The sequence below is a fragment of the Xiphophorus maculatus genome, chromosome 12 (assembly GCF_002775205.1).
Source record: "Xiphophorus maculatus strain JP 163 A chromosome 12, X_maculatus-5.0-male, whole genome shotgun sequence".
In the NCBI taxonomy this organism is placed as follows: Eukaryota; Metazoa; Chordata; class Actinopteri; order Cyprinodontiformes; family Poeciliidae; genus Xiphophorus; species Xiphophorus maculatus.
In genome coordinates, this window is record NC_036454.1 from 8,572,510 (window position 1) to 8,600,142 (window position 27,633).

Sequence of the window (27,633 nt, forward strand, 5' to 3'; positions counted from 1 at the left end):
ATATCCACACGTGCAGTTTTTGTTAAAGTTTTTAAAAGTTTTTTATTGAAAGAAACTGATTTGGAAAAAGATTATTTCTCACTTTTTGCACTGGGACAGGCAGGAGGAATTAGGCTGGTATGAGCGGTTATGGTGAGACTGACTGACTCACCTGTTAAGTGTAGTAAAAGGTACAGGATCAAGTTTAATACACAAATATCTTTGTAAATCGTTTTCCTCACTGATTAAATGCTGGTGAAATGGAGTCTGCAGCTAAGCTAGCTAAGCAAAAGGTTGAAGCTAAACTAAAAGGTTAATAATCACTAGTCTAATCAACTCTTGTAGAAAAACTACACCACAAATCGACACTTTTTTCTTTTGTCTTTCTTCCTAGCTGAGATAAATAAGGAAAGAAAATAAAAGAAAGACAAAGTTTCTAACCCAGTTTTCCTGCAGGAGTTGCTTAAATTAGTGATTATTAACCTTTTAGCTTAGCTAGCTTAGCTAAATCCATTTAGCTTATAATATTACTGGTTTAATCAACGATCTTGTAGAAAAACTTGGTTAGAAACTGACACCTTTCTGTTTTATTTACTTTTCTTTTTTAAAAACTCGTCTTTAATATTTTTATTGACAGCATAATTATAACCACTGTCGTTTTTGTCTTACTGCTAAACACGGTGACCGTCAAGTTCGCTAAAGCAGGAACAAACCATTTCATACAGACACGATACATGGTCTGGAAGTAGTAACATTTAACTTTTATTGCCGAAAACAATTTAAAACAACCCTATTATCCATTTTTTATTGACAGGGGCAATTAGGAATTGCCCTAATTTCCTGCCCCTTGATTATGAGGTGATGAAAATCTGTCAGTTGACGCTATAAAATTCCCTTTGCGCACATTTATTAGCATCACTGATCGCACTAAAGTCCAGGAGAACTTTAGACCAAAATCAGGTTCAAAGGTCACTTTAGCGACACATTTCCTCTTTCTTCTTCTTTTGGTCATTGGGGGTTGGCACGTGAGAAAGTTTAGCAGCTGTTTTGCTGGGGCTCGTCACTGCGTCACGCAGCAACTCCGCGCTGATTGGTCCGCTCTTGTGCAACTGTGCAATAGTATAAAGTGTGCCGTTTCTCCCCGCACAGTGGAGGGAACCTCTTCTGAGAGGAAAGGAGGAGAATAATAGAGCTTCACTGGGTTTTTTTTCGGCACATTGAGTCGGAGATGCAGAGCTGCGCCAAGTCCTGGAGGGTCTTTGTGGCCAAGTCGGTGAATCCGAGCGCACCGTGCAGGCATCTGAGCGACAGGAGCCGCGTGGTTTGGAAACTTCAGAGCAGGATCCGGCTCCAGCGCAGCTCAGCGTCCCTAACAACAGCAGCAGCGGCAGCGGCAGCAGGAGCCCGGTGTCTGAGGACGTCTGCAGCCGCCTCCTCCAGGCAGATCGAGCGGATTTTACCCCGGCACGATGACTTTGCAGAGAGGCACATCGGTCCAGGTGAGAGGGAGAAGAGAGAAATGCTGGATGCTTTGGGACTCGAGGTAAGATTAGCAATTTGATCATATTTATTGGGCTTTTATATTAATCGCATTAAGTTACACTCTTTATTTATTGCGCGCCTTTAATTTATTGAAATGCTTTTGTTCGCAGTCAGTCGCCCAGTTGATCGAAAACACAGTTCCATCCTCCATCCGTGTTCAGCGCAGTTTGAAGATGGATGATCCAATCTGTAAGTTTTGGTTTATTTCACCACGTTTCCCCTTTTGGATTTTGAATCTTTCAACATTTTCGAGTTTCTTACAGACAGAAAATGGTAGTTTTCTTTGTCTCAGTCAGCAGTAGTTACTGTGCACGGCTCAGTCTCCCCTCATCCAATGAAGCCAAGTGAGTGGCTGAAATGTAGGTTGCACCTCTATTGTGTGTTAAGTCTTCCTTTGAACATATTAGGAGTTGTTTTTGCGAAACTCGGCGAGCAGCACCAATCTCCTGATGGGAAGCCGATGCTCATAGGATGGCAACTGGAGTGTAAAGTTTAGCCCTGAGCTCCGGTCCCAAGTCCAGTTTAATCTGGTTGCAGCGTTCACATTACATCACAGCCGAGGGGGTTCCTAATAAGGTGACTTCAGTGTGATCTGCTTCACAGACTGACCTCGATGTTTTCTCTCCTCTTCTGCTCCGTGTTTCAGGATGCAGCTTATTTCCAAAAGTTTGTTTTGTAAGGAAGTGAAACATTATGAGAAGCCCAACATTTCGTCCATTATCTTTTTAAAATGATGAGGAAATTAATGAAAGCTTGTTTTTATACACAAATGTAACCAAATCGTCTGCCATTGAGTTCTGATCAAAACAACTTTAATGTCATAAAATAATGCATAGATTTGGAAAATAAGGTTAAAAACTATCCATGACAAATAAAATACTTAAATTAATGTGCGCAGGCACATGAAGCAGAAAAAACACTGAGTTAATTTTCCAATTCATATATTGATTCCAAAGGAAATTAAATGTTGTAACTCTTATTAGAGAAGCCAAGAGCTGTCAAATATGCTGGTGGCAGCATCATGCTGTGGGAATTTTTTATTATGATTCTGCTTAAAAACTATAAAAAATGATTATAGTTATTGAGAATGTTTTTTGTCATATTTATCATTTTGATGTGTAGCGATTAAGCAAAAAAAAAAAAGAAGCACCATCACTATTTAATGTAGTTGTAGTTTTTAATTGCTTATTGCGCTGAATATTATTCTTTATTGCTGTTCTCTTTTTCACAGACAGTCTGTAGTTTTTGGATGGAAATATTTCTATAAGTCTTAATTTATCTTCCATGTAAGCAGAGATAAAGTGTAGCAGTGTTCTTTTAGCCAGCTGACCAGAAACAGGTGGGGGAGGGGTGACGTTTACAGCCTAGAACATTTTCTCTGGCATGTTGTTTAAAAGTACTTTCAGTTTTAGGAACAATATAATAAAAAATGTTACTGTTTCAGGAAAAATTGTTTTTCTTTTATGCAATTTTTATTGATTTATTTATTTTTACAAATTAATCTGACTCATTTGTGTCTGTACACAAAGACAGAGCTATAGTTTGGGTTGGAAAAATGCAGAAAAACATTTTCAATTAAAGATTTACTAGGTGTGAATTAATTGGTCACAAATTATTAAATCTCAAACTTCAGTAACGGCCACCTCCAAGTAATCTCTGTTATATTTGAGTACGTTTAAAGACATTGCTAAAACAGCATTTTATTTGGATTTTTTTATTTTTGTTTTTAGTGACCCGGTCAGCCTGCTCTGGCCAATCCTGACTCTGTCAGGTTTCATAACGCAGCAAACCAAGCTGAAGGAGAAAACTGGAGGCTGTCCTGGTTTTTCTGCTTGTTCAGCTTTGAAGAGCTTTGCTTTGCAAATCCAGCTACGGATTCTCTGTGCAACAATAGCCCTCCTGGACGCTCCTGAATCAGGCTTTTTATTATGCCCTGCAAAACTCTGGAAGCATGGGAAAGCAGTTTGACAAAATGAGCATCCACTTATTAAAAAAAATACAAATGTCTCATTCTAATTTGGATGTAAATCTGCAGAGTTTAATGTGAACTTCCTTTTTTTTCTTAAATAAAAGCTGTAAATATCCAGTTGTCCACCACAGAGGAGTAGTTTCTTGCGTTTCTTTTCTGAAAAGCAGGAGTAGTCGGGGCTTTTGGTGCAGCCGGGTGGTATTGTCCATTTCCTTGCAGTTGCTAGGCAGCTGGGAAGGCCAGAGGAATCCGAGGCAGGTCGTTCACTCGCAGAAACTTCCCGACGATGTCTCAGAAAAAAGGAAAACACTGGGAAAGACGCCACAGGTGTCATCTGCTAGTGGATGATTGATTTCTGCAGGTAGATAGATAGATGTGGATAAATTGAGCACCAGCAGATGGTTCCCGGTTATTTTAGAAACAAGAGATTTTTCAGGATCCCTCAGTCAGAATAGGTGATATGGACTTAAAGTTTTACTGCAATTTGTTGCTACTTTTAAACAAATAATGCTTGAGGTTCATTTTAACAGTGAGTTAAATTTGGAATCAAAAGGAAAAATGGTTTTCTCATGCTTAATAATAAATGTGAATAGTACAGAGTATGTCTGTAGAGATGGGTTCTTGAACAAACAGTTGACTCATTTCATGGATTTTATATTGATTTTAGGTCTGTGCTTTAACTAGGCCTTTCCTTTTACGTTTTGCATTGGTTTGGAGGCCAAAAATATTCAGCTATGGATTCCTCTGATTAAAGCGTGTTATTCCACATGTTGGCCAAAACCTTTTGGTCACATTTTAGATTATACCGAAATTGTATAATCTTGGTGTGCTGTTTTCAGAGTTGGGTAGTAACTAAGTAAGAGTAGAATACTTCATAGTAAAATTAAAAAGTACAGCGTAGCAAAAATACTTGTAAATGTAACTTGTTACTACCCAACTCTGGTTTTTAGGGTAATAAGTAATAAAATGTAGTATTGTAAATTCAGTGCTCCTGTATAAAATGAACAGATGTATATTTCTTTATAGAAAACTATGCCCCAATTTGCTGTGCTGTGTAACATGTGTGTGCTATTTGGCAGAAGATGTGCAACAACAATTTTTGTTTTATTTATTTTTTTAGGTGAAAATGAGGTTCTGGAGGCTTTGCAGAAGATTGCGTCAAAGAACAAAGTTTGGAGGTCCTACATCGGTATGGGTTACTACAACTGCTCGGTGCCGCCACCCATCCAGCGTAATCTTCTGGAGAATGCTGGCTGGTGAGTGTCCTCAGACGACCAGAGAAACTTTAAGGAAGGTCCTGTGAGGAGGTTGTCTTGTGATCACAAATAATTAATTAGTTTGAGTTTGGGTTATTGCCTGAAGTTTAATTGTTGTGCATAACGTGCCTTCAATCTGAGGTCTTGTGATTTGCCTCAGGTAAAAGCAGGTGATGTACTTCTGTGCAGCTTTCTGCTTGACAAGATTCTCATTCGGCCAAATCCTAGGCAGCCATGTTTTATCCAAACTCCCTGGCCATGAGGAGACACACAATGCATTCCTCTGGCCGTCCCGCTCCCTTGATTATCAGCAACTTTGGCCTATTGTCCTTGTGTCCAAACTCGTTCACTTGATTCACAGCCAGTCTTTGTCCTCAGGGTGACTCAGTACACGCCTTACCAGCCGGAGGTCTCTCAGGGTCGCCTGGAGTCCCTTCTCAATTATCAGACGATGATTTGTGACATCACAGGCATGCCTGTCGCCAATGCTTCCCTGCTGGATGAGGGGACGGCAGCTGCAGAGGCCATGCAGCTCTGCAACAGGTAGACAAACTCTAGCCTGTAGGAGTATTATACTCAGAATACAAAGTTTTATGAGTTGCGTAGAATATTAATAAATAAAGATGAAGCTTTGGTTATAGATGCTTGAGCTGGTTGGTTTTGTTTCCCACAGACAGAACAAAAGAAGAACGTTCTACATTGACCCACGCTGCCATCCTCAGACCATTGCAGTGGTGCAGACCAGAGCCAAGTATGTCCTATAAACCTTTATTTACTTGTTTAAAAACAGCTAAGTACAAGCAAATAGAAAAGAAACTTTAATTATACAATCACAATTGATGATGATTTTTATGTTATAAAGTTCTTTGAACTGCTTTGTTGCTTAAATGTGGTACACAAATAAAACTAAACGTGACTGATGTAGCTCATCAGGAGTCTTAAACATTAAATCTTCCTCAAGGGTGTTCAAAATTAGGCCCGGGGGCCATTTGTGGCCCTTGGATGAATTTTGTTGGACTGCAATTCAAGAATGGCACAAAAGTGGCCTTCCAAAATTATTTGTGTTTTTTTTAATATAATGGCAAGTTTATCTTCTCAAACTGAAAATGTAAAGTACAACACAGAATTTTTCTTTAGTTACTTTTTTTGCTTTTAATTTTATCTCATAAAAACATCTAGCTAGTTTTTTACTGAAAATGTACACCCATCCATTACATCTGGCTAAAAACAGCAAAGTTTGTAGAAGAAAATTCTTATTTTTGTTACTGGAAATGATCTAAAAACATTTTATAGAGTTGAACCCAAACACTACATGTTTTATTTACTGTTGTGCAAGTAAAAGAGGGAGAATTCATAATAATATTTATTGGTTTTTATTTGAGGGGGGAGAAAACGTTGGCCATTGAATGCTTTCAACTTGGGGATTTTGGCCCTTTGTGCAAAAAGTTTGGACACCAATAATCTACCTCAAGCTTTCTCTGTTTGCAGCTATATTGGAGTGAAAACTGTTCTGAAGCTGCCTCATGAGATGGACTTTAGTGGGAAGGATGTAAGTGGTGTGCTCTTCCAGTATCCAGACACTGACGGCAGAGTGGAGGACTTCACTGCCCTCGTAGACAGAGCTCACAAGGGAGGGGTAAGAGTGCTTTAACCACATAAAACACCACACGTTTATCATGTGAAAGGAGTCTGGTGAACGATTGCAAAGAGAAACCATTGGTTTGTTTCTTGTCAGTGTAAACGTGTCTAAATTGGCTGGTTTTAAAAAGAAAAGTGAATTTTTATGCCGATGACACACATGTATACTTTAAGAGTATTTATGTTGTGACTACTAGCTGTGTTTGGGTCACCGATATGCAGTTTGGAGTTCAACTGAAATATCTTTAATATCTTGATTAGTTTGGAAAGAGAATATAGTATAAATTGTGTTTCCAGACCATATTCCGTATTCTATTTTACTAAGATTTCTGTCTGTTCATCCATAATTTGATGGGATGCTTGTGGCACACTGGGAAGAAACGTTGTCTTATAATCTGAAAATTGCTTATTCCAACTTTCTCACCTTTTACAAGTGGATGTTCCCTTGGGCAAGGCACTCAACACCTGGTTACCTACTGCTCTGAATGTATATATGTTATGAGTGCGACTATAGTGTAAAAATCCTTTTGAAGCCATTTATCATTTAAATTCATAGTGAGGTTTTGTTTGAAATGGACCAAAGAAGCAGTGGGGAATTTCTCAAATTAAATCTGTGAAAGTTTTGACTTCCAGATTGAAAATAAATTCCACTGGAACCCTCTTGGTTCATCTCCTACAGCCAAGAGTTGTTTTATTTTGCTCAACAATGGCTCTGTCTGAACCCATGTGGTGTTTATTTTTTCCTCAGGCCATGGCTTGCTGTGCCACTGACCTGCTTGCCCTCTGCGTTCTCCGCCCCCCTGGAGAGTTCGGAGTGGACATTGCATTGGGTAGCTCCCAGAGGTTTGGGGTCCCACTCTGCTACGGCGGCCCACACGCCGCCTTCTTCGCCGTTAAAGACAACCTGGTCCGGATGATGCCTGGCAGAATGGTTGGAGTCACCAGGTGAGAATCAACTTTCATTTTTAAATCAGCATTTAAAAAATGTCTGGTTTTATTTTAGCATTAAAAAAAATATATATATTAATTTCAGGGATGCAGCAGGGAAGGAAGTGTATCGTCTTGCATTGCAGACCAGAGAGCAACACATCCGCAGAGACAAGGCGACTAGCAACATTTGCACTGCTCAAGTATGACCATGCTCACTTTTGCTTAAAGTTTTTTAACCCAAATGTTAACATTTTTGTATTTTGCTTGCAAATGATCTCTTTATTTCTTGAAGGCTCTGCTTGCAAACATGGCAGCCATGTATGCCCTCTATCATGGCTCTCAAGGACTTAAACACATTGCTGAGAGGACACACAATGCTGCTCTGATCCTTGCTGAAGGTAATTTCTCACTGCAGTGGTTTAGTTGGTTTAGTTATTCTGTGAAAATTGATTTTTAAACATTAATTTTTTTGTTTATTTTAGTGAGTTTGTGACCATTTTGCTGTGAATCCAAGTTTCTGTGTTTCAGCATAAAGATTTTCTAAGTTCCTATTGAGTTTTTATTGGAGGCTAAACCATTATGTCGATGATATGTTGGTATTAAATTCTTTTCAAAGATTCAGTCGATGCAGCTGTGAAGTGATAATGCAGTTTTGTAATAAAGGATAAAAGTATAATCTGTTTAGTCAGTGAGATCTGTTTATTTCAAAATGAAACTGGAGTTTATGTGATTAAAAAAAGCCAGACCTTTGTTTTAAAAACAGACTTTGAGGCAGTATTTTTGGCTCATATTACATTTTATTTGCATTCTTATGATTGTTGATGTCCTGGTTTGTTAAATTTTTGCCACATTGGAATCAACAAGTTGTTCACAATGAAGCATCTCAAATTCAGGCTATGTGATCACTTCTCACCTGTTTGGGCTTTTCGATCAATTTTATTTCTTCAAAAATACAGGAGTTTAAATCCTAAGCTAACTCATAATCTGTCCAAACTAATGATTCTCAAACTTAAAATAACTATAGTTTTATGAAATACTGAATTTTCCAAATATTGCCATGCTGACAGAGATTTTAAAACCGTCTTGCCATTGGAGTTGGACTGTCTCAATTTTCCCTCAATCAATCAATCTATCCGTCATTACCTGTTTGTCCAGGGTTATGGGAAAGTTGGTGGCCATTTTAACTGTCATTGGATAAAGGAAATATTTTTATCCTTTGGCACTGCTTGATTGACTAAAAGATGTGATCTAATTCTGTGATCCACTTTTACTCAGAAGTTAAAATAAACAACTTTATATGGATGGAAGAAATTAATAGTCAGAATTCAAAGTGGGAATAATTTGAGATTTGCCACCAATCGTATATATCTGACTGGCATATTAAACAAAGAAAAATTGATTATTTGCTCTTCTGTAGCTTTTTATCTAATTAACATGTGGTACTGAACAACCATGTGAAAGTCTGAAACATGGGGAAACACTGCTGGTACTATGTATTGAACACAAGGATTTGTAAATTCTACTGGTTTTGAACTTCAAGCGCCTGAAAAATGATTTTTCCTGGTTCACCCTCATCGGCATCTGTTCATACTGATAGCTATTGATGTTTTTTTTTTTCTTGTTTTGTCTTGCGTTGCTTCTGATAAAACGAAGGTCAATGTCCTTGTGTAATGCATCCTTTGGCTGCTTGTGCTCATTCACTCAATAGCAGAGTTAAGTTGTTAATTTTTTAACTCAGTGGAGTCTCTGTAGAAGATGGCCTTTGCTTTCCCTTGAAAGTCATGCATGTGAATGTTTACAATGCCAGATGGCATTTGGTGCTTTGATTTAAAGATGACCTATGTGCTTTCTTGAACAAGTTAGGATAGGTCCATCCATCTATACAAGACATGTTCATCACATTTTTTGGACAAAATCATTCTTGGATAATAAGATCTAATCTGCTCAGTTCTGCCTGTTCTGAACTCGTTTCATAATGGGATGTCTTGGGGCCTCTCGTCACTTTAAATCCAAATAAGTTGCTGCTGGCTATGCCCCCAAACTTAATGTTTACACTCGCACAAATGGCCCTATACAACTCTACATCTTTGAAAAGCAGAAGTAGAGCCTCCTGCACAACCAACAAGAATGCAGCAAGTGGTTTCTGAATGGAAAATCAACAACAAAACACAGCCATTGTACAGCCCACACAACGGTAAAACCAGCTGACCAAATGTCCTGGAGCTCAGCTTGGGTTGCTAGGTAATGGGTTTTGTTACAGTTGCTAGGTGGGGGACAGTGAATAATGATTTGTGATATTACATTCAAAAGGTTTTTGAAACCGGGCATTTTTCAGACACAAAAAAGTGTTTATGCATGTATTTTTCACATTCTGAGCAAACACCTGCAACCTGACCACAGAAAATTATTAAAATTGCTTTTTAAACACATAAAGAATCTTAAGAAAGTGAAAGAAAAAAAACAAACACCGGACAACCTGTAAATTTTGTCCACTGCCAGGATTAACCACATGTGAAGTGAGTGAGACGACATCTAGTTTTACTACATCTACAGCGGATACAAGGAAAAGTAAGTTACAGCGACAAAGATATACACAACACCCAGTTTTAACACTTGGCAGCTAAAAATAAAAAGCTAAATGAATGCAAAACCTGCCTGGTAAAAAACAGCAACATTATTGCAACGCTGTCTCAGCCACACAAGCAACTTTTTAAAATTAAGGCGCAAACTTTGCTCTTTCCATCAGTATCAGAATCACCGCGCTACGTGCAAAACTCACTGAACCAGCATCTGATAAAAACAAAAAAATAAGGCTCATTTCATCAAAAGCATAAATTCAGTTTTACCTTTGATGTTTTATAATATTGATCTGAGGTTCTAAACATTCAGCGTTTCTCTTGGCACTGGAGGGAGCGGCCTTGGCCTCGGTCTTGGAAGAACTGGTCTTGATTATTTCTACTAACCTCTAACAAAAGACACCATTTTTTCCTCCATTCTATGTAACATAGAAAGAAAATGGTCACAAATGTCCTGTACAATGTGTGCTGCATATATAAAAGGTACAAATTATCAAAAAGTTAATTCCCACAACTTTCCTTTAAAGTTCAGCCATATTGAATCTGAACTTGGGGTTGGTTTACAGCTGGACAATATGGCTGAAAAATGTATCATGACAGAAGCATTTTGTAGCGGTCAAATTGTTTAGTTTTTTGTTTTGAAATATCTGAAATACTACCAAACTGGTAATGTGGTCTTTCCTGTTTTATCCACAATTTTCACTCCGTGCCGTTGTCGACTTTTGAGCAGTTATGAGGCACAGTGGCAAGTCACCCAGCAGTTTGTTGCTAGGTAACAGAGAGTGAGTGAGTTGCTAGGTAACCAAAAAGTGAGTGAGTCAGTTGATTCCATCAGCTTTGCTTAGCTCTAGCTGTGAGAGGTTGAGCAGCTAAAGTCTTTCCTCTACATCTCCCAGAATGCTGTGCGGTTATTAATCGGAGTTCAGTGAATATTCTATATATTGAATATTCTATCGAATGTATTATTGATAAATATATAAATATTGTTCTTCATTTATTGTCTGGCCCAAGTAAGGTTCTGATTTTCCAATTTAGAATTACAACTTATGGCGGTATTTGTTTTTTTACATGTTGGAACTCAATCAAAACGCAGCCATTTTGATAGTTTTTTCCCCTTTAAGTTCTACTGAGTAGGGTGCATCTATATGAGCTTTAAACTAAGCTTTCCTTCTCTTTGCTTTGCTTCAGGTCTGAAGAGAGCGGGCCATCGGCTGCACAGCGACATGTTTTTTGATACCCTGAAGGTAAACTGTAGCGTGGCTGCCAAAGACATCCTGGAGAGAGCCATGCAGAGGCAGATAAATCTGCGCGTCTACTCCGAAGGAGTGGTGAGTGCCCGCATGTTTTTTTTTTTTTTTGTTGTGGTTTTATTTTTTGTCTGAAAGCACAGAGGTGATGATGTTTGGCAGGAAAAATTGTTGTTTAGTCACCGAGGGGGAACGAAGCTGAATACCAAAAACGTTAGAAGTCAGAAAGGTTTCAACTTGCTCCTAGGATTTGATGTTGCAACGAATGGAGGAATTAAAGTTGACATGAGATTATCATGATTGTAAAAGGCAGTTTAGTCTGAGGGTGGGCCGTAATAATACTACTGGAATGTACAAAAAAGTGGATAATTTGCCTCCTTTAATCAGTAAAAATAGCAAATGTTAAATGAAGGCAGCAACAAAGAACCTATACATTTATAAATGTTGCTCATCTGAATATGCAAATACATGAAAACCAAACATGTTGGCTTGCAAGGATAGATGGTGGTAAACCAGAAAAACAGCAAACATCTCGTCTTCATAAAGTGGTGGTGAGTTTTTATGAGATGTGCAAAGAGAGTTAGACTATAGAATTATAGTCCGTACTATAATTTTACAGCTTTAGAATTTTTACGAGACAGTGTAAAATAATGTTCCTACTTTAAAGTGTGTAAAGTTTGTGTTTTATTTGTATTTTGATTTAATTTCTCGCCTCTCTGACAGCTGGGTGTCTCTTTGGATGAAACGGTGACTGAAAGGGACTTGGATGACTTGCTCTGGGTCTTTGGTTGTGAATCTTCAGCTGTACGTTAAACTTATAGTTTTATTTATTTTTCCTTCATTCTATAGTGATATGTGTTTGTAATCCAATCTTTTACAAAATGCAGTTAAAGTTGAACACATCATGTGATTTTTAAATTTTTTTTATATATATATAATTTGCAGGAATTGATTGCTGAAAAGATGGGCGAGAGAGTGAAGGGAATCATGGGAAGTCCTTTTAAAAGGACAAGCAAGTTCCTCACTCACCAAGTCTTCAACAGGTTGGACATAAATTTGCTTTTGGCTTCCAGAAATATTCACACCCCCTGAACCTTTTCACATTATGTCCTTTTGCAAACACAAACTTTAATGTTTTTTGTTGGAATTTTATGTGACAGAACAACACACAAGTGAAAGGAGGATGATACATACAGTGAAAAAACACAATGTTAAATATTTTTGTCTAGAATCTACTGAAACTATCTTGGTACACTTCAAAAAAGACTAAGATAACTCACAAGTAACTTTTCAGCAAGAAGTAGGAGTTTGTTTTAAGTCAATAATTCTTTAATATTTATGGAATAGGTACCAGTTCCACTGGCCGATTAGTTCACTTTTAACATGGGGAAAATGTCGTGTCATAAGTGGAAAAAATCTCGCCTCACCTCTCTGACAACAGCTGGGTGTCTCTTTGGATGAAACAGTGACTGATCTAGTATAACAGTGACTGAGATGTCGTACATGAGGCACTGTAAAATAACTTCCTTTGGATGAAACGGTTACTGTTTCATCAATGTGAATTAATTATTGACTTAAAACAAACTCCTATTTCTTGCTAAAACGTTACTTGTAAGTAATTTTTTCGTATTTCAAGTGTACTAAGATATTTGCACTACAAACCAGACCAAAAATATTTGATAAGATTTTGTGTTTTTGTAGTGTGGTTTTTAAGTTTTTCACCAAAAAAAATAAATAAAAAAGTGGCGTTCATGTATAGTTATGATTTTTGATGATTTATGATTTTCCTGAAATAACCTGAGTTCATCTATAATATTATCTTTATATAAATCCAGCTATGTGCTGCATAAAATACTAATAACATAAACTGAAGTTTGTGGTTATAAAATGACTAAATGAAAAGTTTAAGGCATGCAAGTACCTTTGCAAAATGTGAATACTGGTTCTTTGGTTCTTTTACTTTTCCAACATTTTCATCTTTTCTTCAATCACCTCTGATGTTAAAGCCATTTAAATAAAAGTTTTACTTGCAATATTATGGAAAAATTTCTGGAGTTTATGTTTTCAAAGGAAGAAGTGAGCCGAAGCTAAATCCCTGTGAGGTAGATTTAGTACGGTGCTCTGAGTTGGGGATTTCTGCCACTCTGTTGTTGTAACGAAATGGCTGATCAAACGCTGTTCCTGCATGTCTCCCCTGGTTTCTAAAACTCAACCATATAATCTTTATTGGAGCCATAAAGTCCAAGTCCGTTTATTTTTCTACATAGTCACTGAGATACGAGGAAAAGCGCTTCGTCATCCATCTCCATGAAGACTGTCCGGTTTAATGCAGCTGAATTTTGACTGTTTGTAACCTATATACATATATATATTTGTGTTGTTTTTTTTTTGTGTTATTTATTCAGTTATCACTCTGAGACAAACATAGTTCGATACATGAAGAGGCTGGAAAACAAAGACATTTCCTTGGTGCACAGCATGATACCACTTGTAAGTCTTAAAACTTATTGATGCTTGGATATAAATACATAAATATATTTTCTAATGGTGGATTAAAGGTTTTTTGTCTTTAGGGCTCCTGCACTATGAAGCTCAACAGTTCGTCTGAACTCATGGTGAGTTTGCTTTATCCCAGTGGCATAATTTTACATGGAAAATGTAGAAAAATACAGCTTTTAATTTGAGTATATTAATTCTGGGAGGGGAAAAAAACCTTATATTAGTAAATTTGTAACAATAAATGCAATTTAAGCATTTTAATAATTTATTTATCTTTAATGTCCAAATTATTTGCCAATTTTTAATTATTTTCTGTTTTCATTGCGATTAAAAAACAAGGTGACATAGAGGTCAGTTTCTTTTAAACTATTGCATGTTTTTAAACTTCCATTTGGGTTTCGACTACCTCTAAAAACATCACAAACTTTTAGAAATAACCAACTTGCTGTTTTTGTCAATCTGTTTTTTGGTGTCTGGAAAATGAGCCATTTCGAAAACCTCACTGTTGAGTCAGTCAGCAGTTACCTAGCAACCCAAACAGAGCTCCAGTACTCCAGCACTGCTGAATGTGCTGCACAATGGCTGCTGGAAAAGACAAGTGTTTTATTGTTCACTTATCATCCAGAAATCACTTGCTGCATCCTTGTTGGTTTTGCAGGAGGCTCTACTTCTGCTTTTCAATTCAAAATACTTCATTGATCCCAAAGAGAAATTAAATATTGTAAATCATTAATTCTTCAGAGTTATTGTAGATGGTGATGTTTGTTGGCAGGAAAGATTTGTTGTAGTGAATCCATTTTCCCAAGACGTGGAGGATAGTCAGGGTTGTCCATTGTTTTATTGGTTTCATGAAGAATCCTTCTTTGCGTCGTTATCTCCAGATGTACGGTTGTATAACTGTTCATCTGTTTCCAGCCATGTTCAGGTGTGATTGTAAACGTTAAGTTGGGGGCTTGGCCAGCAGCAACTTATTTGGATTTAAAGTGACAAGACGCCCTAAAACAGCTCAATCTGAAAGGAGCTCAAAATAAGCAGAACTGAGCAGCTAAACTCTAACTATCTACGAATGATTTTGTGCAAAAACTGTAATGTTTTGTGTAGGCCATTCATCTACCCTAACCTGTTCATGGAAGCTTAATAGGTCACCTTTTTTCAGGCTTTTTACACATTTCTACCAGTGGTGCCAATGGGCATCTAGTGTTACAACTGGACTCTCTAGTTAATTAGACAATGAAGTCCGTTTCCTGATTTCATTTCCTAGTTTTAGTTGATTTGTTTTTTTGTTTTTTTTGTCTTACTGTGTTTTCCTCCCTCAGCCAATCACCTGGAGGGAGTTTGCCAACATCCACCCCTTCGTGCCTCTGGACCAGGCTGAGGGCTACCAGAAACTTTTCCGGCAGCTGGAGAAGGATCTCTGTGAGCTGACGGGTTACGATAAGATCTCCTTCCAGCCGAACAGGTGACGCCTGTTCAGCTTTTTGTAGCTTGTAAACGTGGGTTATTTAGACAAAAGCTATGTTTTAATTTGGAAGGAATCTAAGAAATTATCAGAGCTTTATTGTAAGCTCTTCAGAGTTAGGACCTTTTAATGCAACGTTTAGTGCAACTTTGCATTAAAATTGTCACTATTTACCAAATAACACTACATGAAAGCAGTTGTAAATATTCACAAAAACTCCTTCATGTTTATGACAGTTGTCATGTCAGTCTTATGAACACCTCTTCAAATAAAGTGTTACCACAGACTATTTACCAGACCTGTGGCAGAGGCCGGTTATTTAACACCACATCCTCAAATCTTTTGTTTTGTTGACAAAAAACATTTTCTGCACAAATGTGGCATCATTTAAATTGAAACAAACAGGCTTTTCTGACAGGATAAAATCTATTTCTGAAATATTGTTGTTGCCACAAAGAAGTAATCAACCAAACACAAACTTTCTTACATCTTGTGTTAACTTTGTGTTAGTATTTATCCTGACTTCATAGTCATTTGGGGCAAATGCATCTGGTCTGATCAGATTATGTAGTTTAAATAATTGATTTGGATGTTCTTGGGATATTTTGAGTCGCGTCTTGAATAATTTACATTGCAGGCAGAGCTCTTACTGCCCAGTTTGCAGATGTGGTAGACTGATTTTAATGTTTTATTGCTGATTTTTAGTCTAAAGTAATCTTACTTATAGCTGGTTTCAGCCACTATTCTTCAGTCAAACAGGAGGAAATACATGCTTCATACATTTTCATGTTTCTCTTGATAAAGTGCACAGTCACCTGTTATCAGCAGTGTTGGCTAAGAGGGTTTATCATGGAGCTAGCTGTTCATCTGATCTGTCCTGTTGCTCTTTTGCTACTACAGGCTGCTCTTTGGACTTTGACGGAATAAAGTATAATGTGAGATGCATGACCGTCGTGTGTTTGCCTTGTTTTCCAGCGGCGCTCAGGGGGAGTACGCCGGCCTGGCCGCCATAAAGGCTTACCTGAACTCAAAGGGAGAAGACTCCAGGAGTGTAAGTGTGATCGTGGAAAGAAAATCTCATCAAACCAGACAAAACTCAGTGGGATTATCTGGAGAATAATGGGATTAAATACTTATTAAGCCTTTCAATTAAGTCTCAGATTATATATTAAGGATCTTTTCAGGCTTTTCTAACTTTCAAACATTCAGAAAACTCTTCATAACAACTGCATATAGTAGTTCAGCAGAGCCAGGATAGACATCTCTGCACAGGTAATGATTCCTGGCTGCAGCTTGGTGACGGATTGAATGCACAAAGATGAATGTGAAGTGGTTGTCTTATCAAAACTTCATCGTTGTATTTTACTCCCCAAAATAATACAAATAAAGAGACTAACATTGGTTAAAGTAAAGCGGAAATAACTAATCAACTGTTGCACGATTGAAATTTAAAGCAGGTTTTATGATTGTGAATATCTGATGTGCAAAGATCATCTTTTCTTCCTCTGATTGTGCTGATTCACTGACCTCTGCTGACTAAGGGCTATTAAAGGACATTTTTTACAAGATCCTGAATGTCAGATTTACTGTTGACCTCTGCAGCAGGTCATTTTGACATCACAAATAAACATGTTTTAGGTATGACTGACCGCCTTCAGAATCCCAACATGCTGATTGGTTGTAATCGGCACAGGACGCTGATAAAACGGCCTCAGATTAAATAACGGCTGACTGCGGGATTGTTTTCAATTCCTTCCTCATAAGTACATCTTAGATAGCGAAATGATCCCTGCTAACAGTCAAGGTCCAATCTGACAACAGTGCAAACAAAGGGGCTGACAGCGATGTGATCCAACCACAGGCCATCCACCTTCAAGACTCCATATTTGGATGTTCTAAGACTCCACCAGCCGGCCGTCTGTTAACTTTGGCCGACCCGCAGGTCTAAGCGCCCCGCCAGTCTTTGTGACCAAGTTGCAAAACGCCAGAAGTGTCGTCCTAATAAGGGATGAAATCAATTAGCCGCCAACAAGCTGGTTACTTATTAGTACCAAGGCTGACAGCTGTGCAGCGGAAAACTAGCTGCAGAGTTTCACCTCAGGAGAACTGCAGGACGAAAAGCCAATTGTGTTTGTTTTTTTTTTTTTGTAAAAATTAAAATGTGAAGTTTTAGATTTTGTTCTGCAGCCCATATTTAAAGCCTTTCAACTGATAGGTTCCCACAAAACTGGACTATGACGGCATATTAGGGCCATGATGGGTAGAAAAAAAATAGTACATTTCCACCAAAAAATGTCTAAGAAAAACGTTGAAATTCCTAAGCTCCAAAAGTTGAAAATTTCTGCCATAAAACTCCGAAATTTTTATATCAGAAGTTCTTTGGAAAAAACATGTACATTTCTGGACTTCAAAAATTGGAAAAGGCAGAAATTTTGAGATTAATCTCTGAAATTTTCTAGAAAAACTAGAAAAAACTTTCCAACGTCAGTTGTGAAATGTAGAAATATAAAAAAAACAACTTGGAAATTTCTAAGTCTAATCAGAAAATGTCCAACATTTGAAACACACAAATGTCCAAGATTTGTTTTGTAGAAAATTTCTGAGATGAATCTCAAAACTTGTGAATTTTTTAAAGTAAATTTTTGAAACATGAAACTCGTATATTTCCAAGTTTTTTTTTTTCTGAGATTAATTTGAATTTTTGAGTTTTTTTGGCAGAAAACAAAAAAAGTAGGAGTAAATTTCTAACTAAAATAGCCCTAATACATTGTTGTAAAAAAATGGGGGGGGGGGCATTAATAAGTAAATTGACCAACTGAAAGTTGGATTATGTTCCTAATGAATGTTCTTGGTGTTTTGCTCTTCAGGTCTGCCTCATTCCAAAGTCCGCTCATGGCACCAACCCAGCGAGCGCTCAGATGGCCGGCATGAAGGTTCAGGTGGTCGAGGTCGATAAAGACGGCAACATCGACCTGGCGCACCTCAAGGCCCTGGTGAGTGTTGACAACAGATGGATAGAAAGAGCTTTGGAAAGAGTTTACAGCAATATGCAGACTTTCTTGCAAACAAAAACCTTGAACTTTTTAATGTTGGTCAGATTACAAATAGGCAATATGGCTTAGATTATTTTTCTTGCTTACTTTGTGTTGGTCTAAAAACAAGTTTTTATTGTAATGAAGCAAAGCTTGAATAAGTTGAATACCTTATTGGTGAAAAGACTCTACAGATTGATATATCGGCTGGTTTGATGATCAGAGAGTAAGTGTGATTTGTACAGATTTTAATGTAATTATATTTATTTGTCTTTGGTTGGTTTATTCTCTCCCAGGTGGACAAACACAAGGCCAGCCTGGCGGCCATGATGATCACATATCCGTCCACATTTGGAGTGTTTGAGGAAAATATCAGAGACGTTTGTGATCTCATCCATGAAAATGGCGGACAGGTGTATCTGGACGGCGCCAACATGAACGCTCAGGTGAGTAGACTGATTTTCTGTTGTGGAGACAAAACTTAGATTCTTATGGCTGCAGGGAACTGCGTGCTTTTAGGATTAAGGTTGATAAAAGTGAGCTATCGCTTTTAATCTAATATTTTAGATATTTTGGGGAAAGGTTCTCCACTTAAATGATGAGTTTGGGGATTTGCAGGTGCTGTTCCTGCAGGATCGCTGTTCAGGGCTCTGACGAAATTGAGAAGTTATTGATGGGAGCATGGAGCTGAATCAAATCCAGTTACATTTTAATACATTTTTTTGTTTCAAACTTACTTCTTGTTTGGACCCATCATCAGTTTATATGCTAAAAAAATAATTTATTTGCTGCTGTACTGCATAAACACAAAATCTTACCAATTATTTTGATCTACTTTCCAGTGCAAATATTGTAGTACATCTGAATTAAGAGAAAACTAATTGAGAAGTGTCTTTTTTAGTGAGATACAGGAGTTTGTTTTAGGTCAATAATTCCTTAATATTGATGAAAAATTACTACTTCTATTGTCATTTCACGTTTAACAGGAGAAAATGCCTTATTAATGATATAACCTGCCAATCGAAATAGTTATTTTTAATCAATACTTATTGAATTATTGACCTAAAACAAGCTCCTAAATCTTGCTAAAAAGTTACTTGTAATTTAGTTTTCTCTTAATTCAAGTGTACTAGAAGCTAGACAAAAAAAAAACTTGATAAGATGCTTTTTTGCACTTTAAAACTGCATTTAAAGTACACTGTGTTCCAAATTATTATGCAAGTGAGATTTTCTTAAATGGTCAATGCAAATGATGGTCAGTATAATTTTCAAGTCATGAAACCTCTGGAGGATCCTCCACCTCGAGGTTCCAGAGGCTCCAGCAGCTTCAAATAACTGTTTGCTGCTTTTAAGGCCATTTTAACAGCTGCTCTCTTAATCCAATGAATTTGTCTAACAGAAACCTTCCTCATTATGCCTTTATCTGCACAAACCATCTTTGTTCTGAATCAGCCACAAATCTCTTCACAGTATGATGATAACGCTTCAGTTTTTATTAAATATCTAATGTTTTCATATCTTGTCATACAGCACTACACTATCTGATGATTTTCGTCAGCAGAAAGATTCTTTCTCTTTCCCATATTGCTTGAAACCTGTGGCCTGCTTAATAATGTGGAACATCCTTCTTAAGTAGATTTCCTTTAATTGAGCTCACCACACAAACTAATCAACTCAGCTCTCTGAAATTAATTATAGTGATTCAAAGAGCCCTGACACTCAATACCATCTATAAATTTAATAGCACAACGAAAAATTTTATCTTTATGACACTTAAATCCAATTTGCATAATAATTTGGAATATTTACTCATTTAAATATGAAACTTTAGTCTACTTTGTATAATTTATGTATTTGTCTTACCCTGGGACATTTTTATGTCGCTCTTTAAAATGGGAACCACCAGAGAACCAGAGAACATATTATCATATTATTACATATTATAAAGCTACAACATGGCCTAATGGTTAGGATGAGAGTTTTTGTCTTAGTTTGTCCTAACTTTGTGCTTCAGGTGGGTTTGTGTCGCCCCGGAGATTACGGCTCTGACGTTTCTCACCTGAACCTGCATAAAACCTTCTGCATCCCTCATGGCGGCGGAGGACCGGGCATGGGGCCCATCGGAGTGTGAGTCCCATCAGAACCTTTCATTGGTGTTTAAACCTTACGTCAGTAAGCCGAGGATTTCTCTGCTTTTATTGTTCACATCAGGACTGCAACTAGCAATTATTTTAGTAATCAATTAATCTACTATTTTGACGGTTAATCAGATTACAAAATTGACACATTCTGCCAATTTTTCATTGAGCTACTGAAGTTTATTTTATACAATGTTAGAAATGCATAAGAAAATGCAAAACAAATAATTTAATTCCTTCTTTTTAAGTGAGAAAATGATTTAATGTAATTATATTTATTTGTCTTTGGTTGGTTTATTCTCTTCCAGGTGGACAAACACAATTTACGCACAAATGTACGCTTGATCATTTGTAGCAAATGATGCATCTGCAGCTAAAAAAAATACGTCTAGCATCAACGTGTGATGATTTTTATTATGGTATTTATTTTTATCTCATAAAAACATGTAGCGAATTTTTACTCAAAACATTTGGCTAAAAACAGCAAAGTTCATAGAAGAAAATTCTTATTTTTTATTACTGGGAATAGATTAAAAACATTTTATAGACTTAAATAATGGAAGCCCAAAATGTTAAGTGACTGTAAATGTTAAGGTAGATGTAAAACATACCATGTTTTATTTACAGGTAAAAGAGAAAATTCACAATAATATTTGAGGGTTTTTAATTGGGGTTGGAGGGAATAGGAAATGTTGGCCCCTGAATGTGAAACTTTGAGATTTTGGCCCTTCGTGTAAAAATTTTAGATGCAGGTTAAACAATGTCTGTTTTACTGTGATTTAATGTCTTATTTTAAATGGTTTCCCCGTCAGGAAGGCACACCTCGCCCCCTTCCTCCCCAGCCACCCGGTGGTCGCCATGCAGTCGGTCAACAGCAGCAGCTCTCTGGGGACCATCAGCGCCGCGCCGTGGGGCTCCAGCGCCATTCTTCCAATCTCATGGGCTTACATCAAGGTCGGCACCGATTGGCCTAAACATTCAGGAAACTGGAGTCCAGAACTTTAGTCCTCAAGGGCCGGTATCCTGTAACTTTTAGATGATCCAAAACGCCTGAATCAAATGACTGAGTCAAGTTCAACAAAGTTCTGCTAATAACTTTATTATTTGCTTTGTCAGCTTAGATGAAGCAGAGACATCTAACGGATACAGGATAACCGTCATCAAGAGCTGGAGTTTGAGTTTTTAACTTCAATATAGAAAAAAAATTAAAAATGTCAAAATTAAGGTGGACATTAGATACTTTTAATTTAAATATCAAGCTACAATTTGACAGTGCTGCATTAGGGGCACACAATATGGCTGAGAAGAGTTTCATGTCAGTTGATGTAGATAACTGTTAAGTATTTTGTTTTAGATATCTGAAATGCTGCCAAACTGGTAATGTGAGCTTTTCTGTTTTATCCATAGTTTTCATGCCAGTCTGTTGTTTTATTTGTAGTACTTAAATCATCCAGTAGAGGGAGTCTATGATTTAATTAGATTTAATTGTGTCAGATTTGAGTCTGTCTGAAATGATAAAATAATATTTTTTTTATTTGTTTAAGGTGGAAAAGTTAAACTCTTTGCCTGTTGTGTTTGTCCTGCTCAGATGATGGGGTCAAAGGGTTTGACTCACGCTACAGAAGTTGCCATCCTCAATGCCAACTACATGGCTAAGAGGGTGGAAGGTCACTATAAAATCCTCTTTAGAGGCAGGAAAGGTAAAGCATGTCCACAAAAAACATAAATGACCTTGGGACACGTGAGGTCTTAATGGTACAGCCGTTTTTGTTTTGTTCTGGGCAGGTTTTGTCGCTCACGAGTTTATTCTGGATGTGAGGCCGTTCAAGAAGACCGCAAATATCGAGGCTGTCGATTTGGCCAAGAGGCTGCAGGACTACGGTAAGATCAACTGGACATCGTTTTCCCATCTGTTACAAAAGCTATAGCGCATGTGCAGAAGGATAAGTTGCTGTTTTTGTGCAGGTTTTCATGCACCGACCATGTCATGGCCGGTCGCTGGGACACTCATGATCGAACCCACTGAGTCGGAGGACAAGGCTGAGATGGACCGGTTCTGTGACGCGCTGCTCGCCATCCGACAGGAGATCGCAGACATCGAAGAGGGAAGGATGGACTCTCGTATCAACCCACTCAAGGTGAGCCAGTTTGATTTAATTGTGGAAGAAAAGATGCATTACAGTGGGAGAAATGCAAAGATTAAACATGTTAACAGGGTTCGTACGGGTGCTTAAAAATCCTTGAAAATGCTTGAAATCCAATGAGGTCTTTTCAAGGTTTGGAGAGTGCTTGATTCTGGGTAAAGTCCTTGAAAGTGCTTGACATTAAAACTGCACAGTTTTGTAGCAAAGTTCAATTCGATGCTTGATTAATAGCCTAAATTTGAAAAACATTACTTACAGTTAAAACCAGATATTTTCATACACCTGGTGAAAATATATATTTTTTTCCTCAGTAAAGTTAAATCAGACTAAACTTCTCTAATTTAGAGAATTAACAAAATTATTTCTATTTGGTAAATCCCAGAAAACTTGGAATTTTTTAGACATTTTTTAAAAATAATTTTCTTTGTGTTTAATTTTAACGGGAAGGTCATTTACCTTAACATGATTTGTTTAGATTGCTTGTAACGAATATCTATTATTTCTAATGCCTCAAAGACTTATTGATCTGTTTAAGACTTTGCAAAACATAAAATTATTTTATTTTAGTCTATCTTCTCCCTGCTATAGAATGTGGAATACTATCAGAAGACATTATTAAATAGGGTAATAAGTTATATCATGTTGTAGTAAATTAAAACTTTTATCTTTAAAGTGTGGTGCTGCTGGAAAAGTTTGAAAACTTTAAAAATGCTTGAAAAGTTCTTGAATTTTACTGTGGGAGAAATGAACCAACGCTGTGTTTAGTTCAGACTTCATTCCTTTTCTTGCTGTGTTTATTTTTTTAAATTTTATTTTTAATTTTTTGCTGTTGTCTGTGCAGATGGCTCCTCACTCTCTGGCATGCATCTCCTCATCAAACTGGGACCGACCGTACTCCAGGGAGTACGCCGCCTTCCCACTGGTGAGTGTCGTCATCAACCTGGGAATTAAAATGAAAACCTGTCCTTCAATCTTGGTCTCTGTTAATCTAACCTAAAACAACATGAACTCATCCGCTTAATATTTTTTCTTTTAAGTATCACTTTGTCTCCATCTAGTGGTGAAACATAGGAAATGTCAAGTTTTGATTTTAATAAGACTCCATAATTAAAAAACATGACAGCATTTTCAGTTTCAAAATAAGCTTTTATTTTAATTTTTAATTAATAAAGCTAGTTTTTTATGTTACCCTTAAGATTTTATTCTTATCTTATGTAGAGCTATAATATATGACAGCGTTTTAGGGCTATTGTAGATAGAAAAATAAAGGAGTACATTTCTGCCAAAAAACTCTTCAGTTTTTTAAATATATAAATGTTGCTAGAAAACATTCATAAATTTTGAGATCTCAGAAATGTTCTAGAAAAAAACTGAAATTTCTGAGTTTAAAAAAAATCAAAAACTTTCCAAACAGAAATTTCCTTTCTTTTTCTTGAAAATATTTGAAATTAAAAGTATTGAACTTCTGAACTGCGTCACATTTAAGACATGTATATAGAAAGCGATTCAAAATTATTTTTGTTTTTTTTATTATTATGTGGAAACAGTTTTAGTTCTACAATGCAGATTTGCTTCAAGCCACCGTGGTTTTATCAGTACAAATGGTGCAGTAGTAAATTGAACCGTTTACTTTTGATAGTGGCTGTCCTAGGATTTTGAACCATTGACTTCTTATGTGTATTTCCCGTGTTTGGTCACTAGATGGGGCTGTAGGCTAAACTATTTGAACCAAGAGGCGACAGGTTGCAGGCAGGCAGGTGTTGAACCCGGAAGGACATGCAAGTTTTTGACCGCTGTAGCAGAGTTCGTTTAAATCCTGTTGCCGTGCACTTTAGAGTTTTTGGGTTTTATTCACGAATTGTCTTATTGGAGTTTAATAAACTGATGAACCTGCAACCCAAGAAGAAATTTGGGACTGACTTTTACACGCCTAAACGTCATCCGCGTCATTACAACGTCATTACAAAGCAGCTACAGATCAACACTTTTCCAAGCCGTGGGAACCCCTTTGGAAACTCATAGACAAAATGAGTTGGGGGAGGGAAATTTTCTTCCCCCCCTCTCTTAGTTTTATTTACCATTCAGTAATTATTATGTTTAATTTGGCATAAATTCTTCCTCATACCTTTTGATTTTTAGTTGGCAATGGAAAATTTGGTCAAAAATGATGATGCATTACCAGATACAATTTTCCTCCACAGTTAAGAAAATATGTAATATTTTTATATTATTCTCATCAAATATTATTAGATCTCTGCAAATCGTTACTTCGGTTTTTTTCTATTTAGAAACTTTTCCATTTCTAGCTCAAGGAGCAAATCGATTTGATAAATTTAACTAGCAGCTAATCAGAAAGATGAGCATAGCAAATAATGTTATCCTGAATTTCCCCTCTGTGGGACAACAAAGGCTATTTCTGTCTCCATTGTCAAGAAGTTAATTTAATTTATAATTATTCAAAACAGATTATATTTATAAAACAAATTTAAATTTGTAATTAAAAATTTATTGGGAGTCTGTTTTCGATTCTCTTTTTGTTTCTCTCCCCATTTCCCTCAGCATTTCCGCTGAATAATTGAAAATGAAAACTTGGAGCCGTTCATGTAGTCTGATTTTTATGCTTTTCTTTTTTTTTTTTTCTTCTCAACAGCCCTTCATAAGACCCGAGACCAAATTCTGGCCAACCATTTCCAGGATTGACGACATCTACGGCGATCAGAACCTTGTGTGCACCTGCCCACCGATGGAGGTCTACGAGTCTCCGTACGAGGAGAAGCGTGCCTCTTCGTAGACGCAGTCCACAGCGCCGTCTCCACGTCCAGCCGTAGAGGACGATACTAAAAACTCAAGACTTCCAGCTACCGTGAACTGATGATGTGACACCTAATGATTGAAAGACCGGATGTGTTGCTGTTTTAAGGAAGTGTTGCGTTTTAGCAGATTGGGGTTAATTCCTTCTAACCAAACATGAACCGGTTCAGATCTAGAACGGATCAGAGATCTGTTGTAGACTTAAAGGTGGACGTTGGGCTAAGGTGCTGTAGGTCTACACCAGCGTTGGGTCAGGCTCGTTCCAACTTGGACTTTTCAAACGGACCAAAGGGTGCAGCGTTTTGCTTTCTAATCTCTGAAAACAGCTACGCTCACCCCAGAAAATACCCCGTCTCATGACAAACCTTTGATATCTTTTGATCTCCAACATTTACAAAAATGCTCCTCCTTTGCCTGTTTGTTTTTTTTTTCTATGAAATGGAAATTTTCCCTTCAGATTCCTAAGAGCTTTTGGAGATTTTGTAGGTTTTTGTTAATATGCATCTGTGTTTGTGAGCTGTTCTTAAATGTGTTGTGACGACGTCAACCTTGTAGAAGAATCATTTTCTAATCTAAATAGTTTTCTATGTTGTATTAAACATTTTTGTCGTAAAGTGTTTACGTGTTTTGAAATAAGGTGATGACCCAACCTTGCAACAGAGTGATCTCCTGTATTCAGAGTTTGCATGCTTTTCCTACAGTAAAATTCAAGAATTTTCAAGGCAAGTTTTCATAGTTTTCCAGGACCACACATTAGACACAAAAACAATACGGTTTCAATTCACTATTAAGTAATTTATTACTGATTAATAATGTCTTGTGATGATATTCTACAGCAGGGACAAGACAAACTGAATATAAACACTTTTTGATTTGACACTAGACATCTCGCTGTTCCTAAAGACAAACCAAAATTAAATGGGAATTAGTTTCCCAACCCAGGTAAAGACTTAAGTTTATCAAAATCAGCAAAAAAAAAAAGTTTAAAATTTCAGAATATCTAGCTGCAGTATAAGCTGTTACAATGTTGTGACAGTTTAGTATGAGGCAGATAATCTGTGAAAAGCTTAATCTCTTCCACCTCAAACTGAGTTACTGTTGCTGTAAATGGACCACTCTGACCAAACACAACCAATCAGAGCCAGGAGGAGGGTCTTAGCGCTGTCAATCAATCTCACATACTGCTCAATGTGCTAATAGAGAAACAACTTATTACAGGAAAAGAGTTTATCTGCTGTCATTGATGGCTATGCTAACTAACCTTAGCATTCACAACAGGCTATGCTAGCTACAGCGTAACAGAGACTGAGGAGTGTCGTGGGGGTGAAGTTGAGCAGTGCCACATGAGGTTGTGATTGACAGCGCTAAGACACACCTCCTGGCTCTGATTGCTTCTAAGTTAGCGCTGGGATAAAGCAGAGGAGCTCAAATCTGTCTCATACCATACTGACAGTTTCAACAAATATGGAAGTTACACACTGCGGCTTTAAACTACTCCACCTTTAGATTTCAGGTGGAAGCAAATAATTTATTAGATGACACATTTTTCATTGCTGAAACTACTATTTTAGCTTCAACACAAGCACTTGAAGCATGTGACCGGCCGCACACTGAGCTGATCGCATGACTCCTGTCTGAACATCCCAGCAGCTCGTAGAGCACAAACCGCTCTGAGCACGTCCGCATCCTGGTGCCGGTTTCATTCTGGTGAGCGCCCCCCCCAGAGGCGGCGCCTCAGCTGGCTGTTTGGGACCGGCTCTGCGCTCCGGGACAGCAGCAGGAGGCTAAAGGACGCACGCTTCTATAAACACTGCAGAAATATTAAACCTTTTAATATATCTGGATTTAATTAGAGGTAGAACACCAAGTCATGTAACCTATTAACTCAAAATCAATGATTCCAAGTCAATAAATCAATTATTAACTCGAAATCACTGGTTTGGAGATAATAGGTCATATGACTTCGAAGCTATTAAAGAAAACGCCTTAATTTTGACTTTAAAAATGTCTAAATAATATAAAAAGGGTTAAAATCGTAAAAACATTAGTAGAACAATTTCACTCTGATTTTGAGTGAATAAGTGACATGACCCAAAAGCTATTGAGCAAAAATAGTACATTTTAACATTGCTAAAAAAATATAAAAAGATCTAAAATGGAATCAAACAAAGTGTGCCCCAAAATAATTTCACAGATTTTGAGCTAATAGAGCACATGACTTTTATTGAAGAAATAAACTATTTTTTAAATCTAAAATTACCAAAAAAATTTAAAGGGCTCAAATAAAAATAGTTTGCTGCGTCTATTCACTCTAGTAGAACAATTTCACATTAATTTTCAGTTTAAGTTTGTTGTCTTATCAACAAACGTATTCATATGTGATTTAATTGCATTTCTTATGTAGTGGAAACGC

At 37.2% G+C, this 27,633-nt stretch overlaps 1 protein-coding gene across 2 annotated transcripts; it reads left to right on the forward strand.

Annotated features, from left to right (window-relative positions):
• The first annotated feature begins 1,115 nt into the window (after positions 1-1,115).
• gldc (glycine decarboxylase) lies at positions 1,116-25,837 on the forward strand. 2 transcript variants are annotated; one of them, XM_014469493.2, is made up of 26 exons: positions 1,116-1,522; positions 1,632-1,710; positions 4,611-4,746; positions 5,125-5,289; positions 5,420-5,497; positions 6,235-6,382; positions 7,133-7,329; positions 7,418-7,514; positions 7,607-7,712; positions 9,814-9,882; positions 11,079-11,218; positions 11,861-11,941; positions 12,083-12,180; positions 13,543-13,627; positions 13,711-13,752; positions 14,953-15,095; positions 16,071-16,146; positions 17,963-18,088; positions 18,424-18,573; positions 20,142-20,254; positions 21,078-21,219; positions 21,854-21,965; positions 22,051-22,146; positions 22,231-22,403; positions 23,251-23,331; positions 25,060-25,837. In XM_014469493.2, exons 1-26 carry the CDS (start codon positions 1,208-1,210, stop codon positions 25,198-25,200), a joined length of 3,189 nt encoding a protein of 1,062 aa, XP_014324979.1. In that variant the 5' UTR covers positions 1,116-1,207; the 3' UTR covers positions 25,201-25,837. The 2 variants fall into 2 exon arrangements, with proteins under 2 accessions (XP_014324979.1, XP_023199597.1); XM_023343829.1 differs by lacking the exon at positions 9,814-9,882 and having other exon boundaries at positions 1,117-1,522.
• The last annotated feature ends 1,796 nt before the right edge of the window (positions 25,838-27,633 follow it).